The 15,572-nt window shown below is 51.9% G+C and overlaps 3 protein-coding genes across 11 annotated transcripts in view; 1 reads left to right on the top strand and 2 right to left on the bottom strand.

Moving 5' to 3' along the window:
- EIF4E2 (eukaryotic translation initiation factor 4E family member 2) overlaps positions 1-4,482 on the bottom strand; it is a 32,580-nt gene extending 28,098 nt beyond the window's left edge. For 3 of the 9 annotated variants that reach the window (XM_031008557.3, XM_031008558.3, XM_031008555.3), the window contains exon 1: positions 4,287-4,482. In XM_031008557.3, coding sequence (XP_030864417.1) covers positions 4,287-4,306 — 20 coding nt within the window. In that variant the 5' untranslated portion in view covers positions 4,307-4,482. Of the gene's footprint in view, positions 1-3,812; positions 3,966-4,033; positions 4,142-4,286 lie in introns of those variants that run through there. The other 6 variants (XM_063695285.1, XM_063695286.1, XM_063695284.1 and 3 more) reach the window with 5 other exon arrangements.
- Positions 4,483-4,966: 484 nt separating this feature from the next.
- TIGD1 (tigger transposable element derived 1) lies at positions 4,967-6,962 on the top strand. The gene has a single exon (XM_004033364.5). It carries the CDS (start codon positions 5,148-5,150, stop codon positions 6,921-6,923), a length of 1,776 nt encoding a protein of 591 aa, XP_004033412.3. The 5' UTR covers positions 4,967-5,147; the 3' UTR covers positions 6,924-6,962.
- A 388-nt stretch (positions 6,963-7,350) lies between these two features.
- On the bottom strand, positions 7,351-15,233 carry CHRNG (cholinergic receptor nicotinic gamma subunit). The gene is made up of 12 exons (XM_004033363.4): positions 15,179-15,233; positions 14,850-14,989; positions 14,556-14,600; positions 14,270-14,379; positions 13,464-13,619; positions 12,473-12,570; positions 11,910-12,110; positions 11,603-11,717; positions 11,295-11,409; positions 10,414-10,627; positions 10,092-10,222; positions 7,351-9,486 (listed from the first exon to the last, which is right to left on the bottom strand). The coding sequence occupies exons 1-12, from the start codon at positions 15,231-15,233 to the stop codon at positions 9,313-9,315; spliced, it is 1,554 nt and encodes a 517-aa protein (XP_004033411.1). The 3' UTR covers positions 7,351-9,312.
- Between the last annotated feature and the right edge of the window lie 339 nt (positions 15,234-15,572).

Below are 15,572 nucleotides of genomic sequence, written 5' to 3'. Positions count from 1 at the left end.
CCCATTTCACAGCCCTAGCTGTAGGATATACCCAGGAGGTTATGCCCTGTGCCATGAACCTTCCCATCCCTACCCTGGTCAAGACACAACTAGGAAGTGCACCTGACCAAAGGGTAGTCCAGCCTGGGCAATAACCTATGCCCCAGAGCCTTGCTCAAAAATATGAGCAGATTCCTCCCCTCAGCATTTCATCCAGCAGATGAAAGATCATAGACTCAGGAGCTGGGGCAGCCATATGGGCCCCATGCAAGAAAAGCCCTGAGAGAATTAAGACAATGAGCAAAAGCCCAGAAAGCCAGTATGAGATAAAAGAATGGAGCAGATGAGCAGAGAAAATGGAGGGGAGTTTCATGTTGTTGCTAATGCTACCATCTCTCTGGTTTTATTCAGCCTCCCTGGACTTCCAGGAGACCATCATCTGTACTTATGATATTCCCTTCCCCTTTATTAAACTTCCCCTTTATTAAACATTTGGTTTCCTTTTCAAAAGGAGCCTGTCTAGCACACAAGATCTACAGATTAAAAATTACCAACATCTACCAAGCATCTATGGTGTGTATGAGCTACCAGAGTGCTTGTCCCCAAGAACCTAGCTGAGGAGAAAAGGTACACATATATACCCACGCCTCAGCACGGTGCAAAGGCCCCTGCTCTGCTCACATGTCCCAATATCATCTCCTTCCTGGTCCCAACAAACTCTTTTCACTCCAGTTGTATCACCCTAATTTTGGTGCCCCCATTTTATCCTTCTGTTATGCTCATAATGTGGTCTCTCCTCAAGAAGTCCTTCTTTGCCTAGTTAACTTGTCCTACAGCACTCAGATTGAGGGCCACTTTCTCTTGGAAACATTTCCTAACCTCTTCCAACCTAGGCTGAGTTGGGGTCTCCTCTTCTGAACTTGCCCATATAAATGTTTGTACTTGTTCCAGCTATACTCTCATGGCCAGTTCTGTCTCCTGATCAAAAACATCTCAAAGGTTCTTCTGCTTAGGCCCAGGACAACTCTCTTCTTTAGGGCACACCCCTGGGATGCAAACCCTTTTCCTCTCTTCTTAGCTTCCAACTCCCACTATAGCCTCTGGGGTCCCTTGCATTTAGATCTTGGTTGAAGAGGGGTACAGTCATCCCAGCATCTTGTTTTTGCTAGACCCAAGAAAAGTATATACCTTCCTTTCTTTTTAGTGGTTTTGCTGCTGATCACTACCAGTAAACAAAAATAATTGTCAGAGAAGAAACAATGCTCCTGTGATCCCTGGACCACTTAGGGCTCCTTTCTAATGGGAACCCTAATGGACCTATATCTGGTGCTTTTATTACCTGAGTGTGGAACTAACCAACCACTCTGCCCTCTAAGCCTACATTGAAGGCAAATCTTACAAGCTACTCTTCCCAGCTTCAAGGTGGATTTGAGTCAAGATACAACTCAGACTGAAAAATCAGTGCTCCCTAAACTCAGGCAGTTAGCAACTCTGAGACTGTCCAGACTGAGAGGCACTTTAGTTAGCTTGCTAAGCTTCTGCCCACGTATTTCCTCACCCTCTGAACTAGACCAATACCTTGTGGGCAGGACCTTGGTTCAATTCATCTTTATACCCTCACCATCAGACAGTGGCATAAAAAAAAAATCTCCGTTTAATGAATGGGTCTATAGAATCAAAGCAATGAGTGCCAAATAAGTGGTTTAGACAATAGTTAGGAATGGGCCCAAAGTTAACGATATAGAATAAAAAGCAAATGATGTAGAATACGGACAAAATCAAGTACAGTTGTGTAGATCTGAAAACTATGTTTAAGTCAGGACTGCAGTTTTCGTGAAAGCATCTTACGGTTTTACGTATCAATAGGATCAATGGCAATGAGATCTAACGACTTGATAGGTCTACCCCTTCTCCACAAAAGCAATTACAATCAAAGGTTTCATTCAGAGAAGTTGAGTCCATACAGTAACGGAGATTAGAGCTAATTTTTAATATGAGCCCATTAGATTATATACTACTGTACTCAGCTCCAGCCACTGGACATCTGGAAGGATTCTGGCAAACTGGAACATGTCCTTAAGAGCAATGTGGTAAAAAGTGCAGATTACTAGAGAGAGCAATGTGGTAAAGACTCCAAATATGCAGCAATGGCCTAAACACCGCAGAATTTCTGAATGAAAAACAACATAAAAAAATAAAACTAGGGGCAGGAGTGCTGTTTTCAATTGCTAATTTCAAATGAAAGAAAGCTTGTTTTTCTTTTTTTTCCCTGCAATGCTAGAGGGCAGATGTTAAAAGATTCTGGCTCAATACAATAGTTAATAATTCAAAGTAATTAAAATGACCCAGGTTCTTCAATCGTAGAAGAGGCAAGAAAAAAAAAGAGGGCAAGTTTAATTTTTCTCAAGAGGTGCTTGAACCAAGGTTACACAACAAACCTGGGATAGCCCTTCCTTTGTGTTGGGCATTACTTAACCTCAGAGTCTCACTTTCCTCATCTGTAAAAGGAGACAACAAGATCCCCTTCACAGAATTGTTAGAGTAGAAATAACATATGAGGCTGGGGGTGGTGGCTCATGCCTGTAATCCCAGCACTTTAGGAGGCAAGGTGGGTGGATCTCTTGAGCCCGAGTTCGAGATCAGCCTGGGCAACACGGCGAAACCCCGTCTCTACAAAAAATACAAAAAAATTAGCAAGGTAGGGTGGCACATGCCTGTAGTCCGGCTACTCTGGAGGCTGAGATGGGAGGATTGCTGGTGCCCGGGAGGTTGAGTGGGCAGTGAGCTGTGATGACACCACCGCACTCCAGCCAGGGTGACACAGCGAGACCCTGTCTCAAAAATATATATATATATATGATCCCTGTGGAAGTCCATTATTACCATTCTTACTGCAGACTCCCAAATGATTTGGGTAGGCTTGAGCTAGATGACCCATAAGATGTCTTCTTAGGATGACATTTGATTTGTTCAAATCATGGAGGAAGGGGTATAAGGGTTCCAAAAAGCTCCACTGAGGCAGGATTTGGATCTGGAGCTAGTTGTTGCAGGGTTTACAATAGAGATGAAATGGGGCGGCAGCGGGGGAGAGGTTCGTAGAGGGACAGGCTCAGTTAAACAGCAGGATAGAGAAGAGGTCGGGCAAAGACTTTCTCAAGTAGCAGAGACCTCTCAGCAACCAGAAAACATTCCTGAGGACCTACCTGCCTGGAGTGTTGGAAATCCAGTATTCCCTGAATTTGCACAGTACTCTCTGTATTGGAAAAACCCCAATTTCCCATCAAAAGCACCAGGTCACAACCTAAACTAATAGTAATTCCACTTTACGTTTATATCCCAATAGCTAGCAATGTTCACAAGCATCTTTAAGCATTGCTGAGTGTGATTTGACCCTTATCACACCCCGGTGTGGCAGCAGGATACTAGCCACTAATGTGGTTTGAGCAACAATGGCTTAGAGGCTGGGTAACTTTTCTACAGTCAAACAGATGGTAAGTGGTGAATCTGGGACTAGAAATCCAGGTTTTCGGATGAAGAGACAGTCGATTTACTAGACTACTAGAAGAGAGGAAGGAACATATTCTACCTCAAGATACAATCCTTGGAGGGGGATAAGTAAAAATACTTCTGCATTTTCTCTCTGTACCTCCAAACTGTTTGATGCTGAAACTAGAAACCGGAGCGGGCAGGAGAGGGCAACAAGTATACTTAGGTCTTGGCGAGTGTGTTGGAAGACGGGAACGGGAAGCGGAGGAGAAAGAAAGTAGGAAGAGTCTCAGGAAGATAATTCCTAAGCCAGCCTTCCACCGCGTCGAGGGCAGCAGCCACATTACCTCATTGCATCCTCCAAACTCTACGACAAAGGGTGTTACCGTCCCCACTCTGCAGATGAGAAAACTGAGGCTCAGAGGGGAGAGGGAGTGTGTGGGGAAAGCTGGATTCAGAGGCAGCGCTGCCAGACTGCGGAAACACCCAAACCGCCGAGGTCCCCACCCCTCCACGTCGCAGGCAATCCGCATCCACCAGGGCGGGGCGTCCGAAAATCTCCCCTTACCGGGCGGCACAGCCACCCCTCCCCCGGGCCCAGCTCTTCGCCCTCGGTTCGGACGGCCCTGGGGTCTCCGGGACTCCGGTATCCATTGCTCCCCAGCCCCCTCCTCCCCGCCAGCCCAGGCCAGGTCCGGCCGCAGCCGGATCCCAGCAGGGAAGCCGGTGCCGCAGGGTTTGCGCCGCCCCAGCCCCAGCGGGGGCGGGCGCGGGGGAACTGTTTGGGGAAGGGGCCCCGGGGGCGGCCACGAGCCACTCACGCGTCGAACTTGTTGTTCATCCTCTCGCCGCCGCTGTCGCCACTGCCTCAGGGAGTGACTTCCGCTCCACCGGGTCCCTCAGCCTTGGGACCGGGTACTTCCGGTTTTGCGCGGGGCGCAGCGGAACGTCGGCGCGCAGGCCCGGTTTGGAAGCGGCTATCTCGGGACGCCAGCCCAGGGCGGCTGCGCAGAGGGCTGGACTCAGCGGCGGAGCTGGCTGCTGGCCTCAGTTCTGTCTCTGTCCAGGTCCTTGTGACCCGCCCGCTCCCCTAAGGGAGCGTGTCCTGGCCCCCTCCCGCAGCGGCTCGGAAAAAAGGCAGCACCGCGTCGTTGACAGCGCGGGCTCTGGACTCGCTGCTTGGTAAAAACCTTCCTCTTCCTCCAGTGCGGGACGCACTCTCTGGTATCTCTCTTGACCTCCCGGAGGCTTTCCTTTGTCGGCGGGGCGCCACTGTACTATGGCATACCTCGTTTTATTACGCTTCGCAGATAGGGCTTTCTGAAAACAAATGGAGGGTTTGTGGCAGCCCTGAGTCCAGCAATTGTATCAGCGCCATTTTTCCAACAGCATGTGCTCACTTCGTGTCTCTGTGTTACATTTTGGTAATTCTCAAAATATTTCAAACTTTTTCATGATTTCTGCGTCTGTTATGGTGATCTATGATCAGTGATCTTTGATGTTGCTATTGTCATTGTTTTGGGGTGCCACATACAGCGTCTTTTATAAGACGTGGAACTTAATGTTGTGTGTGTTCTAACTGCTCCACCCACAGACTGTTCCCCATCTCTCTCCCTCTTCTTGGGCCTCCCTATTCCCTGAGACATAACAATATTGAGATTAGGCGAATTAATAACTCTGCAATGGCCTCTAAGTGCTCAAGTGAAAGGAAGAGTCGCACATCTCTCACTTTAAATCAAAAACTAGAAATGATTAAACTGAGTGAGGAAGGTATGTCAAAAGCCGAGATAGGCCGAAGGCTAGGCCTCCTGCGGCAAACAGTTAGCCAAGTTGTAAATGCAAAGGAAAAGTTCTTGAAGGAAGTTAAAAGTGCTACTCCAATGAACACACGAATGATAAGAAAGCGAAACAGCCTTATTGCTGATATGGAGAAAGTTTTAGTGGTCTGGATAGAAGATCAGACCAGCCGCAACATTCCCTTAAGCCAAAGCCTAATCCAGAACAAAGCCCTAACTCTCTTCAACTCTATGAAAGCTGAGAGAGGTGTGGAAGCTGCAGAAGAAAAGTTTGAAGCTAGCAGAGGTTGGTTCATGAGGTTTAAGGAAAGAAGCCATTTCCATAACATAAAAGTGCAAGGTGAAGCAGCAAGTGCTGATGTAGAAGCTGCAGCAAGTTATCCAGAAGCTTTAGCTAAGATCATTGATGAAGGTGGCTATACTAAACAACAGATTTTCAATGTCGATGAAACAGCCTTCTATTGGAAGAAGATGCCATCTAGAACTTTCATAGCTAGAGAGGAGAAGTCAGTGCCTGGCTTCAAAGCTTCAAAGGACAGGCTGACTCTCTTGTTAGGGGCTAATGCAGCTGGTGACTTTAAGTTGAAGCCAATGCTTATTTACCATTCTGAAAATCCTAGGGCCCTTAAGAATTATACTAAATCTACTCTACCCGTACTATATAAATGGAACAGCAAAGCCCGGATGACAGCACATCTGTTTACAGCGTGGTTTACTGAATATTTTAAACCCACTGTTGAGACCTACTGCTCAGAAAAGAAGATTCCTTTCAAAATATTACTGCTCATTGACAATGCCCCTAGTCATCCAAGAGCTCTGATGGAGATATACGAGGAGATTAATGTTGTTTTCATGCCTGCTAACACAACATCCATTCTGCAGCCCATGGATCAAGGGGTAATTTCGACCTTCAAGTCTCATTATTTGAGAAATACATTTCATAAGGCTCTAGCTGCCATGGATAGTGATGTCTCTGATGGATCTGGGCAAAGCAAATTGAAAACCTTCTGGAAAGGATTCACCATTTTAGATGCCATTAAAAACATTCGTGATTCATGGGAGGAGGTCAAATTGTCAACATTAACAGGAGTTTGGAAGAAGTTGATTCCCACCCTCATTGATGACTATGAGGGGTTCAAGACTTCAGTGGAGGAAGAAAGTGCAGATGTGGTGGAAATAGCAAAAGAACTAGAATTAGAAGTAGAGCCTGAAGATGTAACTGAATTGCTGCAATCTCATGATAAAACTTTAACAGATGAGGAGTTGTTTCTTATGGATGCGCAAAGAAAGTGGTTTCTTGAGATGGAATCTACACCTGGTGAAGATGCTGTGAACATTGTTGAAATGACAACAAAGGATTTAGAATATTACATAAACTTAGTTGATAAAGCAGCAGCAGGGTTTGAGAGGATTGACTCCAATTTTGAAAGAAGCTCTACTGTGGGCAAAATGCTATCAAACAGCATCGCATGCTACAGAGAAATCTTTCATGAAAGGAAGAGTCAACTGATGCGAAAAGCTTCACTGATGTCTTATTTTAGGAAATTGCCACAGCCACCCCAACCTTCAGCAGCCACCACCCTGACCAGTCAGCAACCATCAACCTCGAGGCAAGACCCTCCACCAGCAAAAAGAGTACGACTCACCGAAGGCTCAGATTGATAATCAGCATTTTTTAGCAATAAAGTATTTTTAAATTTAGGTATGTATATTGTTTTATTAGACAATGCTATTGCACTCTTGCTGGTCTACAGTATAGTGTAAACATAACTTTTATATGCATTGGGAAACCAAAAACATTCATGTGACTTGCTTTCTTGTGTTGGTCTGGAACTGAACCTGCAATGTCTTTGAGGTATGCCTTGACCTACCTCCTTAGGTTGCTGTATGGATCCCATGAGACAGTAACCTATAGTAATGGCAGCTAATGTTAACATTTGAGTGTTTATTGTGTACAAGGAGCTAATCCTCTGCCCTCTGAGGCTTTCAGAGAGGTTGAGAGACTTGTGCCAGATACACAACTAGTAAGGGGCTGATGGGAACCTGAAATGGCCCCACTGTCGTCAGATTCCCTCCCTGATTGAAGTTCTCCCCCACTCTCCCTAACTCCTCTAGGACTCTATAGCTCTGACTCTGCTCTTGCTTCAAACACACTGTGCATGCACAGACACAGACTCACACTGGAGTAAATAATACGAACTTGCTGGTGATTGAATCCCAAAGACAGCAATCCTGTGCTTGGAGGGAGGGCATATTTCCAAGGTCCCCTCCTGCCAGCATATCCTGTTGTCAGGCCTTTATGTGGCACTTTCACTTTTCTTTTTTCAGTTTTGTAATTTTTTTTTTTTTTTTTGAGACAGGGTCTTACTGTGTCATCAGGCTGGAGTGCAGTCACATGATCACAGCTCACTGCAGCCTAGACCTTCTGGGCTCAAGCGATCCTCCCATCTCAGCCTCCCGAGTAACTGGGACTACAGGAATGCATCACCACGCCCAGCTAAGTTTTCTATTTTTTGGTAGAGACCGGGTGTCCCCATGTTGCCCAGGCTGGGTTCCTGGGTTCGTGGGCTCCTGAGCTCAAGCAGTCCACCCACCTTGTCCTCCCAAGGTGCTGGGATTGCAGGTGTGAGCCACCACACCTGGCCAGGAATGGATTATTTTTTGCACCTTATTTACAGATGAGGGAACAGCCTCAGGGAGCATAGGTAACTTGCCCAAGGGTGTCCCCTGGTTACCAGCCAAACTCGTGTGCCGGCTGTAATCTCAGAGCAGGACCTTGCCTCTCCCCCAGGAAGACCCCAGCTTATTGCCTTACTACCTGATTAGTGGGGTCAAGGGAGGCCAGTCAAAGTCTCCTCCTGGAATGAAGAGCTCAGTGGCTCTCTGTTAACTCCACACCTCCTCTTGCCTAGCTCTTCCTTGTCTTAACCATCCTTTGGGAAGAAGGGCCTGTTTTTCAGGCCGTAGAATCTTAGAGTGTCAGATTGGGTCAGAGTCAGGAATTCTGGACTTCAAACCTTGTTTAACCACCACTGTTATGTGGAGTCCCGCTTACTCTAGGCTCAATTTGCCTATATAACACAGGGAATAATGACTCTTGCTTGTCCATACTGCTGTGAGGAGCTCTTAATTAAAAAGGAGGCCAGGTACAGTGGCTTATGCCTGTAATCCCAAGACTCAAATGGGAGGATCACTTGAGCTCAGGAGTTCAAGACCAACCTAGGCAACATAGCAAAACCTCATCTCTACTAAAAATTTGAAAGTAGCTGGGTGTAGTGGTGCATGCCTGTGGTGCCAGCTACTTGGGAGGCTGAGGCAGGAGCATTGCTTGAGCCCCGGAGGTTGAGGCTGCAATGAGCTGTGATCATGCCACTCCACTCCAACTTGCATGACAAGAGTGAGGCTCTATCTCAAAACTAAACAAAACGACAACAACACATCAAAAACTAAAAAAAAAAAAAAGGATTACAAAACTCAGGAAATCGTCTTGTGGTCAGTGGCAGAAAAATGCACATGAATGGAAAGGCCACTGGGGCTGTTGAGAATTGGGTGCTTATTGTACCCAGAAGGCACGGGGGGAGATGCCAGCTGGCATGGGCTGCTGCCCTGCTTTGGAGAGAGCATCGGCTGCTACTCTTCACACCTCTTGTGACTGCCCTCTTTCAGGGAGAACTTGTAAAAGGGGAGCCAGTCCCAAGCCCGAAGGTATTATACAAAACAGTCCTTCGGGCTTCAGACTGATGGGAATGAATAATGCTTTGCCTAAGTGAGGGGAGTGCACTGAGTGGAGGGGTGGCTGGTGCCAGGATGAGCTAGCCAATCCTGCGTGTGTGCTGACTGCAGCAGGACACTAACCACAGCCCACCCCCAACCACTCCCGGACTCCAGCTCAGACTCTTTCCCCAGCTTTTCTCAGGGCTGTTTGGCTCACACAGCCCTGAAAGGCACTTCCCAAAGAGCACACTTAGGACCTCAGTAGGAGAACGTGGCTGATAAGACTCAGTGTGACCCACGTGTGTGACTCCCACATGCCCCGCAGTGGTTGGTTGGCTCAGTCTGGTGAGGGCAGGTAGGGGTGTGGATCTCCAGGGAATGGCAGGGCCGGCACCCGGTTGTAGTGGGCCATGAGGAAGATGCCAGCTGTGCCACAGACGAAGAGCGAGAGCATGGCCAGGAAGCAGACGCGGTCCAGCACTCGGCCCACCAGGAACCACTCCTCATTCCCCTGAGGGTGGGAGGCAGGTGTGGGATAATCAGCGGCGGCCTCAGGTCTTCCCTGGGTCCTGTTCTCATCCTTGGGCTTCCAGCAGGCCCATGTCTCCATTTCCTGGGGCCCTTCTTACCTATGTCCCGGTCCCAACTGGTGGCTAATTCCATGGCCCCCTGCCCCTGTTCCTTTTTCTTTCTTTTTTTTTTTTTTTTTGAGACGGAGTTTCACGTCTCACTCTTTCACCCAGGCCAGAGTGCAATGGTGCGATCTTGGCTTGGCTCACTGCAACATCCGCCTCCCAGGTTCAAGCAATTCTCCTGCCTCAGCCTCCTGAGTAGCTGGGAATACAGGTGCCCGCCACCACACCCAGCTAATTTTTGGTATTTTTGGTAGAGATAGGGTTTTGCCATGTTGGCCAGGCTGGTCTCAAACTCCTGACCTCAGGTGATCCACTCGCCTCGGCCTCCCAAAGTACTGGGATTACAGATGTGAGCCACTGCACCTGGCCTCCTGTTTTTCCATCCCACTGCCCTATCTTGGCAACCCCACTCATCCTGTCTCTATCACGGTTCCAAGCCCAGGTACTCACTCCACCTCCACCCCACCCTGACTCAGCTTACATTGTCAAAGTGACTCTGCTGGTGCCGGGCACAGGCAATGAGGTTGCAGGCTTCCACACAGGCCTGGATGGCTGGGGCAGCCTGCTTCAGGCTGCCACAGAACTGGCTCGGCCCTAACTCTGGGCCTTTCTCTGATAAAGAGAAAGGATAAGGTTTGGGAGTAGAATGGAAGAGAAACAGGCAGAGAAGATGGCTTCTCCTTAGGGACCCCAGCTCCTCTCTCCCTGACCTGGGCACTTCTCCAGCACTCATCTGCTGTGCCTGGCTCCCCAGCTGGGGTCCCAGGGGAGGACTGTCCCCAGGCACACCTGCTGTGTCTCACCTAGCTTCTCCAGCGCTGCCGCCACCAGCCCTTGCCGCTGCCACTGCTGGAAGAGGAGTTCACTGCGAGGCAGGCAGAGGGCCACCTCCTCCCCAGTTGTGATCGACCGTCCCGAGGAGCCATTCTGTAGCCGGGACTGGGTGTCCTGCACAGCTGCCGGGGCCAGCGGGCGAACGTGCATCCTCAGCAGCTGGGGCAAGAGCCTCAGGAACACCTAGAGAGGGGGTGGCTTCACTAGGGCAGCAGGCCGAGCTTCAGAGCAGAAGCCAGAGGTTGGCGTGAAGGGCTTGTGCTGCTAGGGACCATGGAGGCAGCATACCGGGGCAGTGACGTGGCCTTGGTAAAGCTTTCTATACTGGACACGAGCCTGGGTCCCCAAACTTCAGTGCACATCAGAATCACCAGGGCACTTGTTATAAACACAGATTCCTGCCCCCAGCCCTCATGCTATTCTGGCCTAGAATGCCTGGGGCAGGCCTGGGAATCTGCATGTGCAACAGGGGCCCAAGCTGAAGGCTGCAGGTGGGCTACAGATCACACAGACTGGAATCAGACTGCCCTGGCAGACTCCTGCTTTTTCGACTTTGTAGTGCACTTCCTTGGGCAGGTTACTTAACCTCTCTGTGCCTCAACATCCTCATCTGTAATTGGAGGTGATATGCGTTTTATGAAGATGAAATACATTAACATTTGTAATATCCCGGGCACCTAGGAAGCAATTTCATTCCTGTATTACTGTAATCGATTTTGGTCCATGCTTCCAGATACACCCAGGATGGGTGTGCTGTGGAATGCCACAGGTGAGTACGGCCGGGGCGTGCGAGAGGGAGGCGTAGGGGAGTGGGCAGTGGGATGTTGAAGTGGGCGGGGAGGGTCCTTGCCTTGCGGACCCCTCGGGCCATGGAGTGTGTGTGTGGAGACCGCAAGGAGACATTGAGCACAACCACAGCATTCACGACAATGAGGATGGTCACCACCAGGAGGAAGGTCAGGTACCTGTCAGGGTGGGGTGGGCAGGAGCTGGCAGCCCATACCATGATGCCACCCCCACCCTTAGTGGCTGCACCCCTCAGGCCTCCTGAATTGAGGATGGGGGGGTGGATGGAGGGCAAGAGGGCAATGCAGGAGGCCATCATGCTCCCAAGAAGGGAGAGTGGGATAGGCGGGTGGACATGAAGACCAGCCTTACTTGCTGATGAGTGGCACCGCCTGGGAGGTTTCAGGCACCTTCTTGGCCACAAGGAAGAGGAAGACAGTCTGGGCCAGGAGCACGTTGATGGCGACGGTACACTTCTGGCCCCCAGCTATCCGTGACCGAGAGGCTCTCAGAGCAGGTTCCTACCTCCCCCACCCACAGAGGAACCCCTTACCCCAGAAGTAGCCCGCTGCCTCTGTCCTGGGTCGTAATGCCACTCTGTTCCCCAGGCAGGGCCCACCCCGGCCTCCCAGGTGTCCCCTGTGCTACTGGATGGCTCCTTCCCATAGGCTCCAGGTACCCTTGGCAGGAAGGAAGTAGATGAGGATGGCGACAGAGGAGATGAGCACACAGGGGGCGATGATGTTGATGACGTAGAAGAGGGGCTTGCGCTGGATGAGCAGGTAGAACACCACCTTCTGGTGGCCTGCTTCCTGGGCTGGCGCCGCTGGGTCCAGGAGCATCTTGGCTGGTCGGTGCTGGATGGCCCACTCCCCATTCTCTGCGGGCAGGCAGGCAGGCAGGAGTGGGCACAGGAAGTGTGAGCTAGGCAGATCCCCTGCAGCCGAGTGACCCAGCTGCAAGGGCAGCATGTGCCCTAAGGAGCACCAGCAGGGGAGGCACCCTTGAGGGACAGAACTGGGGTGGGAGATTGGATGCTCGAGCCTCTTCTAAAATTGGAGTCATTATCATGAGGAAAGTCAGAGCTTTGTTGGACGTTTTAAAAAGCATATTTTATGGTTTGCTGTAGTTTTCATTTTGAGTTACATGGGAGGGATTTGACCTTGGTCCAGCCTTGACCACAGCTGAGTCCAGCAGGAGCCCTGGATGAGGCTGCCTGGGGAGCCCTTGGGTGGGGGTTACCTGTGAAGGCCTCAGGGTCAATGAAAATCCACTCGATGGTCTGGCCATCTTCCTGACTCAGCTGCAGATCAATCTCATTGGTGCTGTAAGTCTGGGACCTGGGAGTCACCGAGGAAAGAGGCTAAATGTGAGCGGGTAGACCTGCCACGACTGCATGGGGATGACCTTCTGGGGACAAGTGTGGGCAGCTTTTCTTCAACAAAATGCAGCCCCATGCTTCTGAGTTCTCTATAAAACCCCACTGGTGAGATATGGAGAGCAGGAGGACCTAGGGCTCTTTGGGGTCAGGAAGATGGAGTTGAAGGCCCAGGAGGCTGCAGGGCCCTCACCTGGCTGATGGGCCCAGGGTCACTCTGCATTTGTCTCTCCCACTGCTGTCTGGCAGGAGGGGCTGATGATGGCAATGTGGAAAATACATGCCTACCTAACGAGGAGCCCTGTGTCTACAGAGGGGAGTCTCCCTGCCAAGTTTGCTCATGGAAAGACTGCTCCTCTAAGATACAGGAGAACCCACCCCTGGGCCCTCCTCCCCACACTTAGGTTTGAGGAAACAGACCCAGAGACCCCCAGGGGTGGCTTGGTTGCATACATGCTTCCACTGGATTCCCTGCCAGGGCCCCTCTCTCACAGGACAGCCCTGCCTCCCTGTGGGCCTGGAGTGTGCAGTGGTTTCGTGTGTGCCCAGACACGCATCTTGTGTGCATGTGTGCCTTCTCACCCACGCACCCCAGGCGTGAATGTCTCCCCTTGGAGCACAGGCAAGGAAACTGAGGCAGTAAAGGATGAGTGAGGGGACTCGGGCTTAGCAGGGAGAGCTTGGGCACCTTCAGGTGTCTTAGCCTGAGATGGGCACAGAGGCCCAGGGGAGATGGAGCCAGGCCTCTAGGTGCTGCCAGAGCCAAGGCCAGAAGCCTTGCCCAGGCCTTACCCCACCACTGCCCAGGCCCCTCTGAGAGCAGCTCTCTTAATCCTCCCCAATAAATGGCCTCACTGGAAGATAAGGGAGCAGTTCTGCCAGTCGAAGGGGAAGTAGGTGACTGAGATAGAGCAGGCGGAACGGAAGATGGCAGGCGGCAGCCAGTAGATACAGCCGTCAGGGGACACGAGCACATTGCAGTAGAGGGCCACCTCGAAGACACCGTCCACGCTGTATGCACAGAACAGGCCAGGCCACGAGGCTGTGGGCTCAGCCCCCGACACCCCAGCCCCAGACCAGCCCCTGTGCCCCATGTGGATAGGGGCCTGGGGACACCAGTCCCTACCAGCCTGTCACCCCCTGACTGGTTCCCACCCCTACCACTAGGTCCCCCCAGCAATCCTCCTGCCACCCCCCGCCCCAGACAGACTTCCTCAGGCACCACCTCCTAATTTCTGCTTATCTTTCTCTCTCTTGTTTTAATAATAATAATAATAGTCATAATAGCGACTAACGTGTTAAGCCCACACCATGTGCCAGCCCCCGAGTGATGCACTTTTCATGCCTGTCTTGTTGACTCTCGCCAGCTTCTATAGGACCCATCAGCGGCCCCATGTTACAGGGAAGGGAGCAGCCCACCCAGGTGGCCCAGCACAGAGGAGATGGAGCCTGGCGTAGGGTCTGGTCTGCTGGCCCTGGGGTCAGAGGGCATACCCAGGGCCCTGCCTTCGGCACCTGCTCCATCCAGTTCTTCCCTAGCCCCACAGGTGCCCGATTTGCACCCTCTGCTCATCTTTCTCTTTTCCCAGAGCCCCTTGTTCTGCTGGGCCCAGACCCTGTGTCCTTTGTCCCCCACACCCCTGCCTGCACCCCCTCCTCACTTGTTCTCCAGCACGATATCCGGCCGCCACACCATGGTGGACGGCACCCTCAGCACCCACAGGCCTTCGTAGTCTCGCGGATCCCAGCGCAGGCGATAGTCGCACCACTGCTGCAGGGGGAGGGGCAGTTGCTAGGCCTCTGCCCTCTGCTGCACCACACCCCTAGGAGTGGGCATCCGGCCCAAGAGGACAGAAGAGGCAGGAACGGGGCAGGCAACTCTCAGGAGGCCTTGGGGTGGTGGGGTGGGACCCCTGATGGAAGGAGGGTGGCAGGGTGGCCTCTTACCATCTCTATCCAGACATTGGTGGTGAGGGCTTCCTCTCGCTCGTTCTGGGGGTGCAAGGGTGTAGTATGGAGGGCTCAGCCCCCGACTTCAGTGCCAGTCCTCACAGGCCACCAATGGGGCCAAGCATCCCCCAGCCTCTTGATACTACTCCCCCCACAACCATGGGGGTTTTCCAGACCCCAGCCTGTCCGCTTTAGGGCCCTCCAACCTCTTGGTGGCTGGAGCCACCCCATGCTATCCCCAGCAGGTCCCAGGGCCTGGTGCGCTGACCCCTCCTCCGTCCTGCGGCTTACCAGGGAGATGAGGTTGGTGAGGGTTAGCTTCAGGCTGACATTGACCACATCCGAGTCTCGTTCCGCGGGCCGCAGGTTGGGGTCGTAGTTTTGCATCAGGTCTGCGAGCAGGCGCTCCTCCTGGTTCCGGCCCTGGGCCCCTGCAATAGACAGGCGTGAGCCTAGCAGGAGCTTGGAGGCGGAAAGAGCGGGGAGGCCCTGGGGGTGTGAAGTGGGGACTCAGGGAACTGGGTCCAGGGCAGGCCCCAATAGCCCTCAGACCCTCCATCCCCTGAGGCTGTGGACCCCAGCTCTGGGACTCCCCAGGCTGAGATTCCTTTGTGTCCCACCCAGGCAGACAGCCAGCAGCAGCAGGAGGAGCAGCGGCCCCTGGCCCCCATGCATGGTGCCTCAGCTCTCTGCAGTGACAGGGGTGGGACAACAGCTCCAAGGTCTGGGGCAGAGAGAGATGGGCTCTGGGTGTCATATAACAGCCTACACTCCCACCCCAGCCAGCCCAGCCAGCCCGGCCAGCCTGGCCCAGCCCCACCAGCTGTCTGACCACAGCCTTGTCAGCTGTTCCAGGATGGACACAATGCTGGGCTCAGGTTACCTGTGCTGGAGAGGGGAGACAGGGGCCCCGTCTGCCCCAAAAGAGACATCCACCTTCCAGCCCCGACTCGGACTCAGTTGTCCCAGCCCCACCTCCATGTTCCACATGGGGGCCAAGGACAGCCAGGGCCA

The sequence above is a fragment of the Gorilla gorilla genome, chromosome 11 (genome assembly GCF_029281585.2).
Source record: "Gorilla gorilla gorilla isolate KB3781 chromosome 11, NHGRI_mGorGor1-v2.1_pri, whole genome shotgun sequence".
In the NCBI taxonomy this organism is placed as follows: domain Eukaryota; kingdom Metazoa; phylum Chordata; class Mammalia; order Primates; family Hominidae; genus Gorilla; species Gorilla gorilla.
This window is presented reverse-complemented; position numbering and strand designations above follow the sequence as displayed.